The sequence below is a fragment of the Pavona decussata genome, unplaced genomic scaffold (assembly GCF_977016875.1).
Source record: "Pavona decussata unplaced genomic scaffold, jaPavDecu1.1 SCAFFOLD_55, whole genome shotgun sequence".
Taxonomy (NCBI): domain Eukaryota; kingdom Metazoa; phylum Cnidaria; class Anthozoa; order Scleractinia; family Agariciidae; genus Pavona; species Pavona decussata.
The window spans coordinates 285,728-309,880 of NW_028145477.1; the positions used below are offsets into that span (position 1 = coordinate 285,728).

General features: G+C 43.0%; 2 protein-coding genes across 5 annotated transcripts in view; one reads left to right on the forward strand and one right to left on the reverse strand.

The window, feature by feature from the left end:
* Positions 1-23,201, reverse strand: part of LOC146480107 (cubilin-like) — a 127,341-nt gene extending 104,140 nt beyond the window's left edge. For 2 of the 3 annotated variants that reach the window (XM_085109981.1, XM_085109979.1), the window contains exons 1-4: positions 23,122-23,201; positions 8,407-8,457; positions 7,629-7,667; positions 6,234-6,707 (exon numbers count right to left, since the gene is read on the reverse strand). In XM_085109981.1, the coding sequence (XP_084966107.1) occupies positions 6,234-6,707; positions 7,629-7,667; positions 8,407-8,457; positions 23,122-23,143 (586 nt within the window). In that variant the 5' untranslated portion in view covers positions 23,144-23,201. Of the gene's footprint in view, positions 1-2,715; positions 2,776-4,241; positions 4,794-5,262; positions 5,323-6,233; positions 6,708-7,628; positions 7,668-8,406; positions 8,458-23,121 lie in introns of all 3 variants that reach the window. The other variant, XM_085109980.1, reaches the window with a different exon arrangement.
* LOC146480109 (uncharacterized) lies at positions 13,459-20,563 on the forward strand. Of its 2 annotated transcripts, XR_014864774.1 has the most exons (3): positions 13,459-13,549; positions 13,627-20,390; positions 20,468-20,563. XR_014864774.1 is itself a non-coding variant. In XM_085109970.1 (2 exons), exon 2 carries the CDS (start codon positions 13,827-13,829, stop codon positions 20,145-20,147), a length of 6,321 nt encoding a protein of 2,106 aa, XP_084966096.1. In that variant the 5' UTR covers positions 13,459-13,549; positions 13,627-13,826; the 3' UTR covers positions 20,148-20,563. The 2 variants fall into 2 exon arrangements, 1 of the variants encoding a protein (XP_084966096.1); XM_085109970.1 differs by having other exon boundaries at positions 13,627-20,563.
* Positions 23,202-24,153: the final 952 nt, after the last annotated feature.

The window sequence follows — 24,153 nt, forward strand, 5'->3', positions numbered from 1 at the left end:
TGTCGACTGAATGATTTATCAACTGATATTATGTTACGTCCATTCCTAGGCTTTGCAGTTTAAAATAACCCTTACATAAAACTACGAAAATGGTCATTTTACCTTGATATTGAGTTACACAGACGAATACTGACATGACACAACATTTAATGCACCATCTAACAGTTTTTGGATAACCTTTTGCGATAGTGCTCGCGGCGTCAGGAAGGTCAAAACTAACTAGCTTGAGCACTTTGGTTTGAAGACTGAAGACGCTCGCAGAATTTGTCATTTCATTTCCCAAGCTAGTTCCTCGATAAAAGCTAAGAAAAATGATACTTTTGGTTGGAATAATAGCTTCGATAGCCAAACCCATGTATTACCCAAGTTTTTGAGAAATGTTTGTCAGTTTATGTAACCTGATATCTGGTTGTGGCATTGTGTAAACAAATCAAAATGAAACCACTACACTTACAATTGGCAAAAATGCCGTTTCGCACTGGTATTGAGTTACATGTGAGATATGATATATCGCTCGGATATTTGAGGGAAACAAAAGACTTTTTACGTACATTTAACACAGAGTCGAACTTTTTTATGTAAATTAACCGTGATAATACTCACAACATGGCGGGTCAACATGTCAATCAATTAGCGTTACTGTCTTGTTTTCAACACGCTCTCACAATTTGCCGTTTCATTTACCCAAGCTACATTTTCAGTAAAAGCTAAGATAAAATGATACTTTTGGCGGTAATAATAGTTTTGATAGGTAAATCCATGTACCAGATCGATTTTTTTGCCCACGAATCTGGCCAAAATTGAACGTCACGCAATACTTCCGCGAGGCATTATTTTGGAAATTCGATAAGAAATTCAGGATCGAAATTCATTGAGACCTAACAGCTCTAAAACGCCGATGAAGGATGATATTTTAATGGCATGCATCAGTTTCTCCTGGTACGGTTTCCGTTTTGGTTTGCTAACCTTCGATAAAAGTGTAATTTCAGGACCGATTTTGGACGCTATGAGAGGAAATTACTAAACCTCGCCTCAACAAGAAAATAAAAATCCAAACAACTTCAAAGTTCAATATTTGTAACAAGTTGGCAAAGGCCTTTATTATTGCAGAGTTTGAGAAAAATCGAATTTTTCCATCGATCTTGCATGGGTATAGTTGATGGTTACAGCAAGCTGCCCTTTAAACATGAAGAAACTTCTTCGTAATGTCTTAATACAGCTTGAAATTGGTTAAATTTTATTGTTTTTAACAAGTTTATGCCCATGAATAGCAAGAAGAACTGGACAAACGGAGGATAAGTTGCAAATTTTGGCAACGTTATATTTAATAACTATTTTGTGTGCTGTGTACATCAGCTCCCTTTTTTGCAAACACCCTCGGGACCGCGAGTTTGTGTCCTTAATAGCGAGAGTTTATAATAAAGGGAATTTATTTCAGTCAAACGTCTGTACTTTATCTTTGCCGGAGATTTAGCTGCTGTCGTATTATCGGGATGTCCGTAATAGCAGGCATCACCCAAATAATGTTCGCCGCTCAATACTTTGTCATCCGATACGACGCCATTGCGTCAACTTGCTTGTTTATTAGTTTTCCTACGCAATTTCTGTAAATGCTGGGGTAACTTGTATTATTTACGGCAGATCTATTAAGAAGTCTTCAGTAGGAGGACCGCAGTCGAGTAACAGGTCTTCCCTTACCATTGAGCACAGCACCCCCCCCCCCTCCCCCCACCTTCATTATATTGTACATGTCTTCGTGTACAAGTCAGTTTTGTGGTAAATTTTCAATTTAGAGTTTGCTCCGGGCAAGAAAGTAACTTTCCACTTATTTTTCAAATTCATAAAGCAGAAATCATATTGTGACATTCTATTTAACTTCCAGAAAGGAAAATCCGTAGCGCAACTTACCTGAATCATAAGTGATGGCCATGTAAGATGCGTTAAATCCCGAGTACTGGTCGGTTTGAGATGTAAATATCACTTGAATGAAATTACCCACAGAGTACACTGGATAAGAAAATGACCAACCGTACAGCTGGAACGGTTGACCGCGGCCATCGTCAGAAGCAACATTTGTGATGGTAAGACGTGCTGTTGGCCAATACCAACCAAACGAAGAGTGAAAGGTGATTTTGATGATGTACCCATTGGGAACAGTGATATTCCAGGTACAATTGCTGTATTGAGGGACTTTGCTTGGAAAATTGGGACTTGTAAAGAATCCACTTGTTCCAGTAAGAGACTCCCCAGAGTCACAAGCTGTGAAGGAAATTAACATTTTAGGGCGCGAATACCCTCAACACTGCAAGCTGTTATTGTTGTTGTTTATTTTATGCCAGTTAATTCCAACAAATAATTAAAGAGCCGTTAATCCTTCCGTAGCATAACTCTCAAAATTTATTCATTTCTTAACCAAAGGCATGTATACAAATTCATTTCTTCATAGACAATGAAATACCTCTTTGACTGTAAATATGTGAAACATATATATTGAACTGCGGATGAAATATCAAATAGAAGAAAAAACGTCGCAGTAAGTACGCAACTTAAGCAGTTGCAGAAAGCCTGAAAAAAAAAATCAGGCTGATCGGGATTCAAACCTGTGACCTCTGCACTCCCGGTGCAGTGCTCTACAAACTGATCAAGCCAACTTGGAGCTGGTCATATTTATGAAATACGTCTTTGTCTAGATTGTATTTGTAGTTTATTGCTAACCTGATGGAGTCGGAGTTGAGATTCCGGCGTTGGTCGTAGTCGGTGTTGGGCTTGGTGAGTCTGAAAAATAATTCATACATCGTTTAACACTTTTACGTTTACATTCAGTCTGTTCAAAAACATTAGGAGGCTATTTTCAATGCGGGGTAAGGCCCGAGCAACTTTTGTGAAGCACTTAATTGAGATGACCTTCAAACTAGACCGAAAAAAACGTAGCCACAGTGATGTACAAGGTTCACCATAGATTATGCCATAAATATCTAAGTGTTCTTAAACCACTCATTATGGCCTAAGAGTGCAAGCCAAAAGAATTACTTCGTACCTCGGCCTCAAAAAATGTTTCCGTTACTGAGGAGTGGGCGAGGCTATAAAATGAATAACCTGATGAAATAACGAGTTCTCCCTCTCTACAATTATTTAAGACTGCCTTAAGCAGCTATTTCTTAACTTGACTGGTGTTCTTGTAATTTAATATTAATTATGACATAAATTAGGTACTAGAGTTTTAAAATTAGTTTGTACTATTCGTTAGCTTTGAGTCACCGCTACTCGAATAGCAGCCTTTTCCTGAATTGTATTACCAGCAAGCAGCTAGCAACCAGCAAGCATGAGATGATTTTTATGAAGGTTACGACATTTTTTAAAGTATACCATCAGAGATATCCTCTCCTGATTATACTTGTTTCGGATGAAACGTCATCCATCTTCAATACAGAAACCCGCAAGTGGGTGTGAAATAAATACAAGGAGTATCTATTTACTTTAAAGTACCTTGAGAATAGAAATCTTAAACTACTTCTTTAAGTGGCCACTGCCAGGAACTGCCTCTACATATCGCACGTTGAATCTGGTATTGTTTGTTTTCTGATATAGGCTATTCTCTTCTTGTAACGAGCGAGAAAAATTATCGTTCGCTTGCGAACGATAAATTAAATCGAAAAATGTTAGACTCCGGGTTAATGAAAGTAGTTTGACTAGATCATCATAGCGTTGTCGAGACATTTCCTTCTCTATTGATAGAGCAAGTAAATGATTCCGTTTCGTAATGAGGTTCTACCCTGAGTCTGTGGATGAAATCTGAATAAAAGCAGTACGCTCTTATTACGCTGGTTTTTGTCTTTTTTTATGTACTTCATGGATAACGTTTCAAAATGAAAGCTACTGATGCCAACTTTTCTTCGGTGATGCTGATTAGTAAGCGGTACGCTTGTGCGGAGATATTTTGTCGGGCTGTTTCTCTTTCATCTCTTGTTTGTTGGTTTTTCAAAGAGGCCGAAAAATATCTCAAACATCTTTGGCAAAAGAAATAAAAATCAAGCATGATTCTTGTAAGATTCTTACTTCTTCAGTCGACATTTCTGTTTTTCTTTACGAGTCTTCAGCCTGACTGGATAGATTTAACCTGACCAAACGTTTGTGTATGATGTAGTCACACTTGTTCAAAAATAGCAATATGATACTTTATTTCTTGAACGTGTCTCGCAGATCGTGGATGAAAGCGTGCTTTTTAACAAACAAAATGTTACCTGACAATGACAAAGTAGTTGTGATTCCTGTACTCCAGTTTTGGCTCAGGCCTGTTGACACTAATGGCGACGACTCTGCAGCGGATGACACCAACACAGAGGGCCCTGAAGGCGATGCGGACGTAATGTGATTAATTTCTGCACTGGAGCTCCCTGCCAGTGAGGAAGAGATGCTCCTCGCCTGATTGCTCGAAACAACAACTGGTGTTGACACCATATCAGAAGATGACCCCGGAGCAGAGGACACTGAAGGTAGTGCAGATCTAGTTAGATATATTCCCAGAGTGGAGCTTACTGATTTAGATGATGAACTATGTTTTCCTTGGCTGCTTGAAGAAATTGACGTTGACAATATGGACGAACTTTGATCTGTTGTCACGCTCGAGTTCATTTCGACAGATGACGAGCTGCGTCTCGCCCGACTGCTTGGAACAACAGCTGATAGCGATACCACTTGGGCAGTGCTTTCCGTTGCGAGGCTTGCGGTAAACCAGCGAACAATCTTCGAAGAGCCAACTTCTGCGACTGAGGATGACTCCAAAACAGAAGACACTAATGGTAACAAGAACACAGTTAGGTTTTTTTGGCGTTCAAAATTCGAGGAGCAAGAGAAAAGTGGAGGGAAAAACTGAGGAAAGCTTCTAAGGCAGCGCCAGAGCCACTTCGTTCAGTTTCCGCACCTCCCCATCGTTACTTATATTCAAGTTTTTTTCTCTTGTTTTTCTTCAACAACCAACTGTTTTTTACAACACGCACCGTTCGCTCATCTTTCCAACTTTGCGCCTTTGTTCACTTTTAGGCGTGATTAGTACAGAGTAAAAAGCATAATTATTCGTACAAAAAAACCACTTTACTCCGAACATCAAAAACCAAACCCGACGCCATGAAAGAGACCTTTCCTGTAACAACTTGCATTCTTCCAGAGTTAAATAAAAAAGAATCATTAAACGTAAAAAAGGATGGTTCCTTGAAAAAAAGCTTTCAAATTTACAACCAATCTCTTTTCTTTTTCATCTCTTACCTGCCAAAGACCAAGAGAATGGAGATCGTGTGGTCAAAGATGTCGCTTGGCTTGCTCGGGCTAAAAGACAAAAAGATACACATCACAACCTCAGTGCACGTACAATAAGGCAGGTTAATTTTTACTGATTTTTCTAGTGGGTGAAATCCTAAAGTGAGACCGTGAAATGAAAGCTACTGAGAGCTTAGCCTATCCTTAGCTTATCCTCTTGTTCATTATCTTGTACAAGGTTGTTCTATGCTTTGAGCCTGTGAATGAAACCCTAAAATGTTACCATTCCTTTCAAAATACTGAGCAGTACATTTCCTGATGATGTTTATTATGCTGTACAAGATGCGTGTTAAATATGAGTCAGTGAATGTAATTATAAAGTCTCAACATTCAAATGAAAGCCATTTGTAAGCACTTTCCAGCGGTGCTGTTTATCATGCTTTTCTAACGTTCGAGTCTGTGGATGAAATCCTAAAGTATTACCTTTACTGTACGATACTTTCCAGTGGAGCTGTTTATTACGCTTTGCAAGGTGTCTTTATTTTTTGACTAACACAAACATTTTAAATGGAAGCTACTGAAGACAACTGAATTTGTGTTAAGAGATCTGTGAATTTCCTTGGTGGATGAGATCCTAATGAAGCATCTTTGGTCCTATGTATTACGTTGTAGAGAATGGCTTTTAGTTTTGAGGGAGTTTGTGGATTCACTACAACGTATGGTGTTGTTGCTTCTTTTATTTTTGTCTTTTCTACACGATCAAGAAATATGAAAAACTTGTTGAGACAAATAACCGCCGATAATTTACACTTTGACTTCCTTAAAATTCTCGTTTTCCTCTGCAAGTCTTAAAATTTTACTGTACCTAACCTGTTTAAAACCCGTAGCTCGATGCTTTATCGCCCCGAATATCTTGATGAATGAGCGTCTACTAAAAAGCTCTATCCATACGTTATACCCAAACTTCCAAAGACTATTACCTGTTACTGATGAGGTAGTTTTGATTCCCGTGTTTGAATTTGGCATTGATGCTGTTATCATTGGTGGCGATGCCACTTCTGCGAGTGACGTTCCCAACACAGAGGTCAGTGACCCCAACAGGGATGTGTTTTGATCTATTGACACACTGTAGTTTACTTCCACTAAGGAAGAACTGCTTTTCGCCCGACTGTTTAAAACACTTTCTGATAACTGCACCACTGCTGAGGATGAGGCGTCGAGTGCGGATGTACTTTGATCTATTGTCACCCTGGAGCTCACCGTCACAGATGACAAGCCGCCCATTACTAGGATGCTTGACATAATTGGCGTTGGGGATATGGATTTACTTTGTTCTTTGGTTTTCACTTTCGAGCTCATTGCCACAAGTGACGAGCTAGTTGTCGCTTGGTCGCTTGAAACAGCAGGTGATGGTAACATCAATACAGCTGAGAAGGACTTTGCCACAGAAGACACTAATGGAAATGTAGATACACTTAGCTTCTTTCACTTTAAATTCTTTCCTGTTTGTTTGTTTGTTTGTTTTTCTATTTTCTCAAAGTAGTGTTTCCGTTCGCTCGCCACTCAACACGAGCGCCTGAAAAGCCGGTCAGGTTCGCTTTCAATTGACTGCTATCCCGAATAACGCACTGGGAATTATAGCCTCTCAGGCAGTCGTTTTTAAGGGCGTCGTACTCTCCTCCCTAAAAACGACTTCGTGGGAGGCTATGGGAATTACAGCAGTTAGCAGTGACACGCAACCCACTGCCTTCAAAAGAGTCGGTTAAAGTCATAAGCGTACCGGCAATTTACTGGGGTCATTACAGAGTTAACAAATGCTATTTCAATGTTAATCAGTACAATGTTACTGACATGCTATCACCTCATGGTGCTGCAAAGGTAGCCAAGTTTTTAATCTGAGCAACGCAATAAATTATCGTTCTGCAGAACATCATGTAGCAAGTGTCACTGCAAGGGTTTGCACCACATTGGAAAACTCTAGCACCATATCGAAAAGTCAGTTTTCATGCACTGTCAGCAGTATTTCTGAAACAGTCATGGACCCGAATCCGCGTACATTTTCTCCTCGGCTTCCAAAATTTCGCCCGTCTATTTCGTAAAACTTATCGTTGCGAAAGAAACTCTTTTTATTACGTGTTTCACTGTGGCAGATATCTAGAAATCGTCAAAGAAATTTTCAAAGAAATTGTCGAGTATCTATCATTGACAAGTAGTCACATGACATTTGTCTTTAAATTTTGCCATGCCATAGGTAAGCATTCGCAAATTTTTCAAAATCAGTTATTACAAGAGCGAATTTTGTTTGTCTTTGAAAAATTATATCCTGTTCACTCAAAAGCGTTTATATACCTTTACAATTTAAAATGGTTACTTACCAAGTGGCATAGTCTGAGCCTGCACTCCGGCTATCACAACTGTAAAGGGAATTTAAGTATAAACATTAAATATAAACTATAGAAGAATGCACTTTACTTCATAGCCGCCATGCTGGTGTACCGTCAACAAATTAAGGGTCCACAGCTAGCCTCTCAACTTCGTCCGCAGTGCCCTGGGAAAATTCAAAATGGCGGACGGCGAAGAATCTGCCGCACGTTATAAAAATACTCCATGATTTGAAGAGTATTTTGTCACATGAAACACTTGATTTTGGTCTTCGCTACACTTCTTCCGAGATCAAATATGCGGCCTATATTTGATAGCGGTGACAAAAGTATTTTTGTTTCTGTTTAAAGTGACAAAATACTTCACGATTCGTGGAGCATTTCTGCTGCGTGTACCAGGGTCTTTGCCGCCCCCCATTTTGAATTTTGCGAGGACCCTGAGGCCGACATTGTTGGCATGTTTTCTGCTATGTCACACTGAGACTGCCATATGAGTCTCTAGGGATTAGTAGCATACGCGCTATACTGAAAGAAATGGCAGGTGAAATAACTGGTCAGGTTGAAGTTTACAACCTGTTCCATACTAACATGAACAGCCTGTTTCAGTCTCCAAAATTACGAAAAAAGAGTTCCTGTCCACCAACATGGCCGCAAGGGTGACGTCACATGCAAGCCATCAATAAAATACAAAAACTCAGTTTCTTCGTTTACTTTGCAACGTGAAGAATAGTTGTAACTAATTTAAAAACAACTAAAATAGAAAAATACTTACGGGAAAGCAGGATCAGCAAACTCAGAATGACAATCCTTTTCTCCATTCGCTCTAATGGGAATAAAAATTTCAATTGAAAGAGAACATGCTACAAGTCATGACTAAAACCTGTAACTTTTTGAGGCAATAAAGTTATATTAATATAAATTACCCCAATAAACGGGGCGCTTGCACTAAATGATCACCTTTGATTCGCATCAGAAAGGTGTAACAAAGCTGCGCAAAACAAAAACCTCTGACTACCTTTGACATATCTTGATAATAGCATTTTACATCAACTTTTACATCAATGGTGTTATACCTTTGGGACGTGTGAAAGGTACCTTTGCACAAGTAAAAAAAACACTTGGCAAGACTTAAAGCCTGCCTTGAACGTTTATTAAATTTACCACGTTTGACATAATAAGTCAAAGCTGAGTTAAAAGTGAGTGGTTAAAGCGATATCTCGTAAAATGTTATGAAAAAACTTGGTATCTTACAAAGGGAGTTGTAATCGAAACGATTTGTGTTGTAGTTGTTTTGTTGTGAGCCTTTAATATTGAAATCGGAAATCTACAAAAATCAATTTTTCAGACTCGTCGAAGAGGTCATATACTCACAGAGTTTCCCCAACAAATAAATGTTTTGCGTTAAATATAATTTTCAGAAGAACATGTTGTCATGTTCTCTTGTTTCATTTCATCCATGAGTGCAAACATTTACTTGCATTTTTCTGTTATTTACTTTTGTATAAAAAGTATTAAGAAAAATTGTCAAGTGTTTAAATAAAATGCTTGCTTAATGAGCTTTTTTGATAGTTTCATTAGTGCCCTCTAGTGACTTGGTGTCGTACACCCAGACAGGATGAAAAAGACTTGACTCCTAGGAGGTGGCCATTGGATTTTATCTTTTCTACAGTATCATAGGATATCTCTGGATCGATGGCAACTGGCCCCCAGAAGGGGGGACTCCTCCTCTCTTTCCAAGGGCAATTATAAAGTATCTACTTAGAGATTTGATTAATTGATGATTAATTGATTTATCGACGCTTCTTTCCATTAAAAGCTAAGTTTAAAATGCATTTGTATGGTAAAGGGAAAATTGTAGGTATCAATTTCATAAGCTCTCGAACATTTCATAAAACAAAAGCTAAGTGAAAGTGAACGTGTTAACTATTACATTCCAATAAAATGTGCACTTGGTATGTAGTAGCTAGGTTAAGGAATGGCACAAAAGGGAGGCATCCCCCCCTCCCCCATCCTTTGAAACTTTATCGGGAACCCGGGGAATGTGGATTGGTGGGTTTTATATTAGAGATACATAACCTGTTTTGAAAGAACTTGAACGATGCGCCTGATTATGTATCATGCTTTGGTCTGGTACATGTATAAGGAAGGGTACAAGACGGGTTGTTTGTCTGGTGTATAGGACACTTTTTCGTCTAGACGCATAATCTGTATTATGCCCGTCTTTACACCAAACGACCTAGTAGGCAGTCGTCGGACTGTTGTCCATGACTTAGCACGTTTACGAACATTTTCATCGGCAACTATTCAATCCAATTCGTGAACGGCAGACACGGCCAGCATCTCACAGATATAGCCTGATGCTGCTGCCTTTGCAGCAGCCTTTCTCATTGCTGGCTTTGCGTCGGCTTTGGCTTTCAGCTTTGTTTCCCCTGCTCAGAATGTCTGACTACACATGGTCTTCTATTTGCCTCGATCTGTAGCAAGTGGTTCCAAGTTGTCGGTTGTCAGACCAGTCTCAAGTATGTCTCTCTTGCAAACATCCCTGAAGCGTAGCTTAGGTCTGACAACAGGACTCCAACCAAGTTCCAGCTTCCATTCGGCGAACATGGCCCAACCACCTCAGTCTACGCTGTCTGAGGAGGGTGTACATCGAGAGAATACCTGCTCTTTCACGTACGGCACTGTTGGAGACCTTATCAGTCCACGAAATAGACAGGATGCGGGGAAAGCATCTCATATGAAAGATGTGCAAGCACTTCTCTTGCCCAGCATAAGTGGTCTAGGACTCGCTGCCTTAAAGTAAGGGGTTCACAATGCAGGCACGATACACAGAATTTTAGTGTGTATAGTGAGTTCATTGTTCTCCCACACTCGAGCGGAAAGCTTGGACATGTTGGTTGCAGCCTTTCCAATTCTTTTTCCGAGCTCCACATCGAGAGAGACATTGCCAGAGGTGGTAGAGCCAAGATAGTTAAACTACGAGACAACATCCAGGGTGTAATCTTTGATGGTTAGCGCAGGCGTATCTTCGGAGCCTTGGCGCATGACGTTTGTCTTCTTAAGGCTAATCCTGAGGCTGAAATCCTCGCACGCATTAGAGAACCGGTCGAGAAGGTTCTAGAGCTTTTCTTCACTGTGTGCGTGAAGGGTAACATCATCAGCGAAGAGAAAGTCGCGCAGCATTAATTTGCGAACTTTGGTCTTTGCTAGAAGGCGTGTAGGGTGGAAGAGTTTCCCGTCACATCGAGTGCGTAACAGGATGCCTTTATCAGCTGAACTAGCTGACCTGAACGCGTGTTTCAGGAGGACGGACAAGAAGATGTTAAAGAGTGTTGGAGTCAGTACACAGCCTTGTTTCACGCCACTGTTTATGCCGAATGCCTCTGACATGCTTCCATCATATTGCACAGTGCCCCGTGTCCCATCATGAAATGACTTGATGAAGCTCAGGAGTTTTGGAGGGCAGCCCATTAATGGCAGGATCTTAAAAAGCCCATCTCTACTGACCAAGTCAAAGGCCTTTGTTAGACTGATAAATGCGATGAAAAGGGGCTGTTGTTGCTCTCGGCACTTCTCCTGGAGTTGCCTCAGGGAGACCATACCCACTGTCGAGCGCTTGGAGCAGAAACCACATTGGGATTCAGGGGACACCCTCTCAGCGAGTTGTTGTAGGCGGTGTAGTGCTACTCGGGCAAACATTTTTCCAGCAATGCATAGTAGTGAGATGCCACGATAGTTATTGCGGTCGTTGCGGTCACCATTGTACTTGAACCGGGTTATGATGGTGGAGTCTCTCCTCTCCTGTGGGACTGATCCCTCCTCCCAGCACCTGCAGAGCAGCTGATGGAGAGCATCAAGCAGCTCGCTTCCACAACATTTGAATACTTCATCCGGGATGCCATCCTGTCCTGGGGCCTTGCCATATGATATCTCCAAGATTTCCCTTGAGAGTTCTTCTTTGGAGTGAACGTCATCTAACTCAAGAAATGTAGGAAGCCTCTAGGGTACAGGGTGAGACAAAGTTCGTACCACCATAGAGCTCACTGTAGTGCTCCGCCCAGTACAACATCAGTTTCGACTTGTCAATAATGGTCTCCCCGGTTGATGTCTTCAGTGGAGCGCACTTTGACTGTGTAGCTCCAATTGCCTTCTTGATGCCCTCAAACAAGCTCCCGATATTTCCAGCGTCAGCGACTGACTGGATCTCAGCACAGAGACTCATCCAGTAGTTGTTGGCACAGTTCTTACATTCTTCTTCTGCACGGCTTCTGGCCTGGCGGAGTGCTTCCGGGTAACGTTTTGAACGGGTATGCTGGTAGTTCTGCAGGGCATCCCTTTTTTCTTTAATTAAAGGTTAAAGGATCGCGATGTTTGCGTTGAACCAATCTTGGCTTTTGGGTTCCTTCTTACCGAAAGTCTGCAGTGCTGCAGCATGTGTCGCGTTCCTGATGTGTTGCCAGTGATCATCTGTATCGAGCTCTTGGCAGTCCTCGAGTTTGGTGCTCAGGATGCCCTTGAATAGTGAGACTTTTTCAGGGATGGCAGTGGCAGTAGTATTGATGCGATTTTTGGCAGGTTGCTTAACATGATGAAATTTCTTTGGGCGCATCTGTATCTTTATGCAGACAAGGGAGTGAACAATGTCGCAATCAACACCTTGGTATGCTCTCGTTATGCGAATGCTGTTGAGATGCTCCCGTCGTGAGATGATGAGGTCTGAACTGATGCCAGCTTTTGGATCTGGAGTGCATCTACGAGAAGCTATGTGACATCTTTGTGGCAAAGAATATGTTCCTAATGCAAAGATGATGGTAAGTACAGAACTCCAGCAGACGTTGCCCATTATCGTTGTATTTGCCAGTACCAAAATGACCTAGGCAATTGGGCCGAGAGGCTCGGTCATTGCCCACTTTTGCATTGAAGTCACCAAGAAAAATCAGTGCTTCGTTCTTCGGAATATGCTTGATAGCTTCATCGAGTTGGCTGTAGAAGGCATCCTTAGCGTCAGAGCTAGAAGTCAAGATTGGAGCATAGACAGAAAGCAAGTTGGTGGTGCCTGAATCAGTGTGCATGAGACCCTCTGACTTTGTTGAAACTGGCTCCACCATCTGAGTCAGCTTGTTGCTGACAGCAAAACCGACTCCATACTCTCTAGGTTCGTCTTTGGTTTTGCCATGTCAGAAGAATGTGTACTCCTTTTTCTTAAGGCTTCCCGAACCAGCTAGGAGGGATTCCTGTAAAGCGGCGATGTCGACGTTGAGCCTATCCAACTCTCTGCTGGTGACAGCTGTCTTGCGTAGTCAATCAGTGTCGCGTATATTCTTGGTCAGGCCAGTCAGCATCGTTCGAACATTCCAGCTTCCAAGGGTAAGAGCTTCTTCAAGTAGATCCTTAATTATTAGGTGATAGTGTCGCAGTCCACTTGTCAGTCTGTTTCCAAGCTTAAGTCCTGCTCACCCCAGCAAGATAGGTGGAAGGCGGCGGGAAAGCACCTTATTGACTGGGGGCTGCCCAGTTTTAGAAGGAGATAGCTATCCAGAAGGGTTAAACAGCCCCTCCCACTGTCCAGAGTGACCCCTGGCGTCTGGCTCTATGCCAATCAATCCATGACTTAGAAACCGGTAACTACCACTCCCCGGTTTGATTCCGTTCTGAGCAGAGCCGTGCGACATGCTGAAGTTGGCTCTCCAGGCGCTAGCCTGTTCGATGTGTATGGTGTTTAGTTTCAAAATGAACAAACTTGGACTTGACTTTGTTTACGTTTTATTTTTATTTCACATTTCGTGACCGTAACATAAAGTAGCGAGTATTCTGATCATGTGATCTTAGTGAGTTTTCAGCGAAGCACGTGCTTGAATGTGTGTTGAGAATCTTCGCAGTTTATAAGCAAGTCGTCGTTTAAATCCGCACAAAATGTAAGTGTCTTTGCACCTTTAGTTTGTCTTTCGCCTTTTCTTTAAGTTTATTTTGTATTGTCCTTTATTTTCTTTAGTTTTCACCGGTAGTGACAATGTTGTGAAATCGCTCGCCATGATGCTGTAAACAAGTAAATGCAGAGATACATGAGAATAGAGTGTTAACAACCCAACCGCGTCGAATTATTTGTGCAAACCCAACACTGTGAAAAATTTTTGGTTAGCAAGGCGACGATTTGAAGGACATTGCCGTTTTGCTCGGCTTTTGCGAGAAGTAATGGAACCCTCGAGTGGTGGCATTGGAGAGTCGAAGACTAGTGGACCGGACCGCGGGACTGAGGATCGAGGAACTGGCCGGATTGAATCAGGTGGGGAAATTAATTTAATGGGCCTTGGAACAAACCTAATGGCTAACACAAATGAAGATTTTCCTGTTGACATCGGGGCCGCTGCCTTTGCATTACCTCCTGAGGTCTTAAGGCCCCCGCTAGCTCGAGGAGCCTTTGGTTACTCACTACGTCAAAATCCCCTTCCAAATACTCAAATAGATTTTAGTGAAGTCATCCGTCAGCGAGAAATAAGTGAACAGCACAGACTAGCATCTTCTTGGAACAAAATCGCTGACTATGTTGCAACTGAAACTCAGCAATTACGTACATGTCTCTACACTAATTGGGACGTCCTATCTGCTGGTCGAATGGTAGAAAGTGTCACTCGTGCTTGGAAATCTTTTGAGGAAATTCATTCAAGGTATCTTCCGTGCATAAATCAGAGGAAACGTCTACAAGAGGTCGAGGAAAGGTTCAGATCCCTAAAGGAGACAGTTATAAGCTTATTTGAGCAAGAAGAGCGAATGCGAACGGATCACGAAGCCCCCAAACATGACGATGAAATTTCTGTCAAAAGTGAGAAGTCACAAGGCAGCTCTGTGTCCTCTAAGGCATCATCTCGTAAGAAAGAGAAGCTAAGAGCCGCGCTTCTGGCCAAGAAGAAAGTGGAGCTAGCAAAACGAAGAGCTGAAGAGGATGCTGAGCTGGCCAGGCAAAAGGCACGAATGGAATTGAGGCGATTGGAGGACGAGGCTGCTTTAGCCGAACTGGACTGGAAGATCGAAAGGGACTATGATGAAGACACTGGTCAGCTTGAGACCGTCGACGAAATTGAGAAAACACACCTCAACAGCTGCGAAGGTCCACCCAAAGGTTCCGAGTCAGAAAGGCAAGAGCTTCCAAAGTCAACCCCACGTAAGACCGAGAAAACCTTGGGCATCTCACCTGTAGATCACTCTACCCCCTCTGATAAAATACCAACATCCTCCAAGTCGGTTCATTTGCCCAGTTACTCCACTGTAGAAGAGTCTAAAAGGGAGGTGCCGCATGTCTCCAACCATACACCCATACAACACTCGCCTCAAGGTTTATTTCAGTCCAGGACAAAGCCTGATCCAGACACCAGAAGAGAGGAGACCACCCCAAAGGACCACGTTGCAGCCATGTGGAAGGTTCAACTGCTAAATGGCATTACGCCTACACAGTTTAATGGGAATCCAGCCGACTTCCCTTTCTTTCGAGAGCAGACCCGCACTCATCTTGAGAGTGAACTTCTAACCGACGCGCAGCGAATCGAGTACCTGCCAAAGTTTCTGAAAGGTGAAGCTCTGGAAGTCATCGAACGAAACAGAGGCTGCTCCTACAAAGACCTCATAAAGACTCTAGAGGATCGTTTCGGTAAACCCATCCAAGTTTCACAAGCCTGCATTGACGGTTTGGTATCTGGTCCCAAGCTTGCCCCAGGGGACAATGTGAGTTTACTGAACTTTGCTGAGAAGCTGAATACAGCGACAAAGATCCTGAAAGGTGATGTTGAGCATGAGGCTAGTGTGGCTACCAACCTGAGGAGAATTGTAAGCAGACTTCCGAACGACCTTGTTGCAAAGTGGCAAACTGAAAATTATGAGATCGTAAATCGTGGCAGGTCCGCTCGCTTACAGGATATCGCGAAATTTGTTATGAGACAAGCGTCGATAAGAAACGACCCAATCTTTGGGCCACAGAGGCAAAGGAGGGAGAATAGTGAAGACAAGGATACCCGGAATTCATCCAGGATTAAGAAACCACCACCTCCCAGGGACTCTACTATTTCATCAACTAAAATTGGAAGGCCACCAGAACCTCCCAGGGACTCCACAGTACCACCTGCTAAATCTGAAAGGCCCCCAGAGACAGGAAATCACATCAAATGCTCAATCTGCAAATCCACACCCCATCGTCTGCAGGATTGCCCAATCATTAAGCAGTGCGATCGTGTAGCAGTAAGGCGACAGTATGCAGCCTCCTACGGGTTCTGCTTTAACTGTGGTTGTCACAACCCAACCCATAGTGGCACTACTTGTCCGGATCCCCCAGCCTGCTCCAAGTGTCCTGGGCATCATCTGACACTTTTACACAAGGAAAACAGCAATGGACGTCGTTTCCGGCCGAGAACCAATAATGGCGTAAGCAGTAATCACAACCAAGCAAATTCCCGTTCTGCTACGGTACCTCCACAGCAACAAAGCATGGGATCTGGTGCAGCACCACAAACCACCAACATCCATCAGGCCTCAGTGAGCTCGAGAGAGGTTTTTGCCCCGCAAGGTCGAGTCCTGTTAAATGTGGTTCCTGTGACTATCACGGCTGAGGATGGCAATTCCCTCTCCACGTACGGGTTTCTAGATAATGGCTGCACTGACACTCTTATTGATCGTCAGCTTGCGGATCAGCTTAATCTGGAAGGAACTTTGCAACGAATTGGCATCAAGACTATCAGGAGAAGTGAGGAATCAATAGAAAGTGAACGGGTGTCGTTCACCCTCGGTCCCGTGGATGGGTGCGGTAGATGTATTGAAGTCAATGAAGCCTACGTACTCCCAGATCTCAATCAGTCAGGGCAGATTTTACCGGATTCTGTTGACGTTTCGAAGTATCCACACCTGCAAGACCTGACATTCCCAGAAGTTGACATTAAGCGAGTATCCATAATCATAGGAAGCAATGTACCTGCTGCCCATTTGCAAGATGAAGTCAGGGTCCCACCAGACAACAACGGTCCTTTTGGTTACCGGTTTCCGCTTGGCTGGAGTATTGCAGGGCCTTTAACTTGCGGCGACAAAGGGAAAACATCAGTCAACTTCCTTTCGGTGGGCATGGAAGATCAGATGGAACGCTTCTGGAAAATTGAGGATTACGGAGCCTCAAAGTCAGATGATAAGCCACTGTCAATCGAGGACAAGCGAGCCTTAAAAATTCTTGAGGACACAACAAGAATCGTAGATGGCCATTATGAAGTCGGTCTCTTGTGGAAAGAAGATCAGCCGCAACTACCAAACAACCGTACTCTGGCTGAAAAACGAGTCGAACTGCTAAGGCGCCGGCTAACAAAACCAGGAAATGAGGAAATGGCTGCAAAGTACAGAGCAGTTATGACTGAGTACATATCAAAGGGATATGCCCGCAAGCTTACCCCTGAAGAAGCAGCTAAAGAGATCTCACACACCTGGTACTTACCCCATCATCCAGTGATGAACCCGAACAAACCTGGGAAACTTCGCATAGTCTTTGATGCTGCAGCAGAGTATGAAGGCACATCACTTAACAAAAGTCTTCTCCAAGGCCCAGACGTGACCAATAGCCTCGTTGGAGTACTGCTACGTTTTCGCCAAGGGAAGGTTGGCCTAGCTGCCGATGTGGAGGCAATGTTCCATCAGGTGCGCGTCCGCAAAGAAGATCAAGATGCTCTGCGTTTCCTATGGTGGACTAACGACTACAGTCAGCATCCAGACGTTTATGTTATGGAGGTACACATCTTCGGGGCCACTTCATCCCCATGTGTTGCCAACTCTGTCCTGAGGAGAACTGCCACTGATAACTCAAAGAAATTCAGTCCAGAAGTTGCAGCAGTTGTTGAGAAGAACTTCTATGTTGACGACGCGCTACCGTCATTTAGCAGCAACACCTTAGCAACCAGAATGGCAACAGACCTCGCCGAAATGTTAGATCATGGTGGTTTTCGCCTAACGAAGTTCATGTCCAACAGCAAAGAAGTTTTGTCCTCGATTCCTGTCCAAAGAAGAGCTACACCAAACCTGGACCTAAGGCTAGATGAATTGCCGGTGGAGAGGGCACTGGGTGTTCGTTGGTTTGTCGAGACTGATGAACTGGGGTTCGAGATCAAGAACCTGAACCGTCCTGAGACAAAGCGTGGAATCCTGTCTGCTGTCTGTTCATTGTACGACCCACTCGGATTTGCTGCGCCCGTAGCACTCACAGCAAGAGCTCTTATACAGGACATATGGAAGGCAAAGCTAGACTGGGACCAGCCATTGGAAGAACACTTCTTAAAGAGATGGAGATCTTGGACCACACAGCTGCCCTCCTTGTCCGAGCTCCGTATCCCACGCTACTACTTCCCTCCTGGAGTGGACCCGAAGAAATGCAGACTTCAGTTACATGTCTTCTCAGATGCCTCCGAAGTTGGATATGGCGCATCAGCATACCTGAGGATTGTAGATCCAGATGACTCCATCCATTGCTCGTTTGTCATGGGAAAGGCAAGAAATGCTCCCATCAAGTTCACTAGCATCCCAAGGCTTGAATTGCAAGCAGCTGTCCTTGCCACGCGCCTAAACAAGATGTTGAGAGAAGAGCTCGATCTGCCCATACAGCAAACTAAGTACTGGACAGATAGCGAAATAGTGCTTCACTACCTGAAGAATGAGAAGCGCCGATTCCAAACCTATGTCGCCAATCGTGTGGAAGAGATTAGAGAAAACTCACATCCTAATGACTGGAATCATGTACCAGGTGCCTTAAACCCAGCTGATGATGTCTCCCGTGGCTTGAACCCTTCAGATCTGAAATTTAACCAACGCTGGTTACGAGGACCAGAATTTCTCTGGCAGCCAGAATCCCTCTGGCCCACTGCAGACTGTAAGGAAGTCCCGGACGAAGCTTTAGAATTGAAGAAAGAAGCGCACGCCAATCATGTTGATGTAAGCATCCATTCTGTCGCTCAACAGACAGACTCCTCTGCATTGAGCCCGCTGAGCGTAACGGCCAAAGATGTCATGGATCGCATATTGAACAGTTGTTCTGATTGGAACCGGCTAAGACGTCGGGTTGCTTGGCTTATCCGCTTCGTCCATTTTCTTCGCAATCGAAAGACTACCCAGAGAGGCCACCTGACCCTTGAAGATTATGATGCAGCTACTATAGCCATCACGAGAATCGTTCAACTTTCTGCCTATCCTCAAGAAATTAAAGACCTAAAGGCCAAAGGTGCAGTGAGGCCGTCCAGCAGTATAGTTGCCCTGGACCCAATGCTTGATGACCATGGCGTTCTGAGAGTTAAAGGCCGCATAGTAAATCCACCCGTCGCTGATGCTGCTAGGAACCAAGCAATTCTACCGAGAGACCATCCCATAACAGCAGTGATTGTTCGCCATGTTCATGAGTCAATTGGCCACTTGGGGCGCGAGCACCTCATATCAAGGGTGCGTGAGAAGCTGTGGATCCCTCAGATTAGAGTTCTTGTTCGTTCCATCCTTGGGCGATGCCTTCGTTGTAAAAGGTTGAATGCCAGACAAATAGTTCAGCAAATGGCACCCCTTCCAAGAAGCCGCATGATGGCTTACCAGCCTCCGTTCTCGTACTCAGGAATGGATCTGTTTGGTCCCCTCCAAGTGAAGCATGGCAGAGGTACAGCAAAGCGCTGGTGTTGTCTGTTCACATGTTTGAATACTCGTGCTGTTCACCTCGAATTAGTCCAGTCAATGAACACAGATGACTTCATAATGTGCCTAAGGAGATTCATCAATCGCCGTGGAGAGGTTTCAGAATTAAGATGTGATAGAGGATCCAACTTTGTAGGAGCGGAACGAGAACTGAGAGAAGAGATCAAGCAGTGGGATCAGCAGAAAATTGACCGTGAGCTACTTCAGCGTGGATGCAAGTGGATTTTCCAGCCGCCAACTGCCTCTAGCATGTCAGGAATTTGGGAACGTCTTGTGCGCAGTGCTAAGACTGTCCTGAAGGCAATCCTTGGAACCCAAATGGTCTCTGAGCCGGTCCTCCAAACCCTTCTGACGGAAGTTGAGCGGGTACTAAATGGTCGGGCTCTGACAGCTAATTCTGATGACCCGAATGACCTCCAGCCACTCACGCCTGCGCACTTCGTGATGCAAAGGAAAACAATCTGCCTTCCTCCAGGTGTGTTTCAACCGGCGGACCAGTACAGAAGGAAATGGAAGCAAGTTCAATTCCTTGCCGACCTGTTTTGGAAGAGGTGGTTGCGCGAATATTTGCCGACACTGCAAGTTCGAGGGAAATGGCACAGAGCCCTACCTAACCTGAAGCCAAACGCCCTGGTTTTGTTGATGGATGACAGTGCACCTAGAGGGTATTGGAGTCTGGGCCGAGTTCTGGAGGTCTACCCTGGCTCTGACGGGATGGTGAGGACGGTTAAGGTCAAGACTAAAGACTCTGTCTATATTCGGCCGATCCAGAAGCTGTGCCTTCTGGAAAATGACCTTGATAGTGCTAAAGCTTTAACTGTGAACTAGAGACGTTGGGCGTCCTAAGTCGGATCGTCCCAAGGCGGGCGGAATGTTTAGTTTCAAAATGAACAAACTTGGACTTGACTTTGTTTACGTTTTATTTTTATTTCACATTTCGTGACCGTAACATAAAGTAGCGAGTATTTTGATCATGTGATCTTAGTGAGTTTTCAGCGAAGCACGTGCTTGAATGTGTGTTGAGAATCTTCGCAGTTTATAAGCAAGTCGTCGTTTAAATCCGCACAAAATGTAAGTTTCTTTGCACCTTTAGTTTGTCTTTCGCCTTTTCTTTAAGTTTATTTTGTATTGTCCTTTATTTTCTTTAGTTTTCACCGGTAGTGACAATGTTGTGAAATCGCTCGCCATGATGCTGTAAACAAGTAAATGCAGAGATACATGAGAATAGAGTGTTAACAACCCAACCGCGTCGAATTATTTGTGCAAACCCAACATATGGAGAGACTGGTTTGCCCATGTCCCAGAATCCCCCTCTCGGTCTTGCTGGTAGAGTGCGAAGGAAAGGCGTAGCCAGTATGTTCGGGACCAGGTCGACTGCAGGAGTTGCCAGTTACCGATATACCATCAGACTGCCTTATGGGGCTCCACTCCGGTTTTTCTGTCGGGGTTTACTCCCTTAGCCTTTGGCCATCCCTAGCCACCACAAGGCAGTGGGACCGTATCCGTGGTCATGGGAGGTTAAGGGTGTGCTAACACTTGCCCAAGGTGTCCACCCAGGTTAGTGGAGGGAAGGAGGCGCCCTGCTGCTCCATTCTAGATCGGCTCCAAGCAAGGTCTAGCTCACGACCTACGAGATGCATAACCAGGAGCTCAAGGTTGTAGATTACAAGTATTACAAGTGAAAACGTGGTTTTATTAGATTGACTCCTGCAATAGAATATACTCTATCTCTGTACGTATTCTCAAGCATATTAAAGCCTGACCCACTTAATAATTTGGCATTTTTTTGTTTGGAGGGGAAGTAGTTGTCCAATCTTCTTAAAATTGGGAATCATTTTGTTATTGGTGTCCTTACTGATCCTACGTGTTTTGTTTTATTAAGTTTTAGTCACTGGACCTGAAAACGACTTACAGCATTTATAATTAAAATGGGGTACAGAAAGCTAACATCATTTTTTTGTTACTTTTTCGATGACACCTGGAAAGGCCTTTATCATTCCCCCTTTTAATAATTTTGATGTCTAAGTGCTAATAGTAACGGTAAATAAATTAAAATAGGTCACGTGGCATGATAAATGTCGAACTTTCTTAAAAGGTAAATGAGAGGTACTATCTCAAAAAGCGGAGATACATAGGCACACTTGAACTAAACATTTTAATGCAAAATTTTTCAAAATTTTGGAGGATAAATGTTCCCCATTTTCAAAAACTAGTTATGTGACATCATCAGCCAAGGAAAGTCATGTGACACTTAGGAACACTTTTTTTTCATCAAGGAAAATCAAACCGTTTATTAAATGAATTTCCTTTCGTCGTGCAAGTTCTTTTATCAACTGAGATTAGGAGTTCTTTAATCCAAGCCTATAGTTACTTGAGTTGAGGTTAGCAACAGGCTAATTGAGCAACCGACTGTATCAGGATCTCAGATAGAGATGCGAGTTTTTTGTATCATAGTCTAAACTTGTACAGTGGAACCCCGTTAATACGACCACCTTCGGGCCGCGAAAATGCGGTCGTAATAACGGGCTGGTCGGACTAACGAGGTTGTAATTCTAAGGAAATGACTGGAATTTCAATACATTTGGAGCACGCCACCGAAAACTTAACTCGTGCCACCCGAGTACACAAAACGAGACCGAGGACAATAACTCGTGGCCTGAAGTCTTATCTCTCGGCCCATCGCGACCAAAAATATAAAAAAGAATTTGATAATGCTACCGAAACCTTAACTCGTGCCGCCTCACAGCCCGAGTAATGAGAGTAGACTTGTTCATTCTTTATGATAAGCTACTGGCCAAGTGTTGCACTGGTAACTAACAAAAGTGCACGATCGATTGATCAACCATGAAGTAATCTTTCTGAGTCATATCCGAAAACAATAAGTTTTCTTTGTCATAAGAGATTGCTTTGGAACTAAACCAAAACATTTGTCTGTTTGTTCTGTGGTGTACGTTATATTAATTAATGAATTTTATTTTCATTTTTCTATTAATTTCAGCACAAATGATACTCATTGATGCGGAGGCCATAGGCTTTAAGTGTAACCTTGACACCAGTATAAAGGCACAAAACACATCGTGAACACTTGCACAGTTATTTAATCCTTTTCCCGTTTTATTTTTATTATTATTTTTTCCATCCTGAAAAACGAATTCAATGAAAGCACAAGTTCAGCCTGCAGCGTGTTCCCTCCAAGCTGATTAAATCGCTTATCGATAACCATCAGACGATATATAATCAATCAAGTGTCAAGCAAAATAGTAAGGAAAAAAAACAACCTTCGATGACGTTTTCTGAAAACCCGTTTTGCTATCAATCTGACACTGACAAACAGGAATGAAACGTCATCAAATGCTTCTGATTTTCTTGCTGCTTACTATGTTCCCTTTGGATACCACATACATAGTGTTATTAACTGGGGGCCGTAGACAGAAGTATGAAAGTATGCCCTGATTATGTAAATCACGATTGATTGTATAGGTTTGTGTTAACAGGAAATGGCAAATAACGCTTACTCTTTTTGTCCAAAATAACCGGCGAAAGAAGCTTAATATCAAGATTACTGTCAGTTCATCCACTGCTCCACGATCATCGATTGTACTTGTGCTGGGAACCGGAGAATCAAAACCTTTTTAAGTTTGTGCTTACGCTTCAGTGCTTGAATTGGTTCGTCTGGGTTAATGTGGTGTAGCCTGTCTGCTTCTGTTAGCAGTTGTGTAAGCAACGATCATAGGCGAACTTGACCGACTAGTTCTTGCAACTGAGTTAAAATAGTTATTTCCTCATCAAAAAAGTTGCTTACCTCTCTGTCTTGAGAAACTCATTATCGTTGTTTATCAGTCGAGAAGCCAACCTAATGGGTCTCTACGCATCTGACTTTTCTCAAGTGATCAGGTCTTTCGTAGCCAAAACATAGTGAAATAACCATCGATTATTGGTTACGAAAAACCGCTTAACAAAAGAAACAACATCCTTTTGTCATAATAGTTATAATTACTAGTTTGCTGCACTATTATGTGGCATAAGTGTTGATCGTCTGACAAACGATTACTCCCAGTTATGATTTCAAACCACGATGAGTAACACCTTCCATGGCAATCTCTTGTCATTGCTCAGATAATACGTAGGTTACAATGATAAATCAAATTTTTAAGCGAGATTTTTTTATAGTTCCTTATAATCTGCTGGGGGTCTTTTAAGGATTTCAGTTACTTGAGTTGAGGTTAGCAACAGGCTCATTTAGCAACCGACTGTATGGAGATCTCAGATAGAGATGCGAGTCATGCGAGTTTTTTTATATCATAGTCTAAATTCTATGAGCTTTAAGGTTGTCTAACTTTCTACCTTTGACATGTTTCAGCGATTCACTCCACCGCGTAACTTATGTTTTGTAACTTGCAACACAATGCTCTTCGGCATAGATCAAAAGGGGAGCCGATCTGACCCCATAAATGGATAGCATCATGCGCGAATAAATAGTTTGCATCAAAGCGGTAGTCATACCCCTTGCCCACGCGCACGAAGGAAAGAAGTTCATGCAATCTTGTTTTTGAGCGCGTTTCTGATGCGGGGAAATTATCAAATCCGCTTTAAGTAGAAAATAGAAAATCTAATATAAACTACAGTACTAATCAAAGATTAGGGGGTGGGTTTGATATTCTCGATCCCAGGACCTCAGCCAAGTTCTCTTTGCCAAGTTGGTTGTGATGTCATCCGCCCCTGCATAATCTGCGGGGATGCCAGATACGCGTCCCAAGATTCATTGATTTGTTGATTGTCCATACAATCTCGACTCCAAACACAATTAGGAGTGCGTTCTTTCTATGTCGAACGT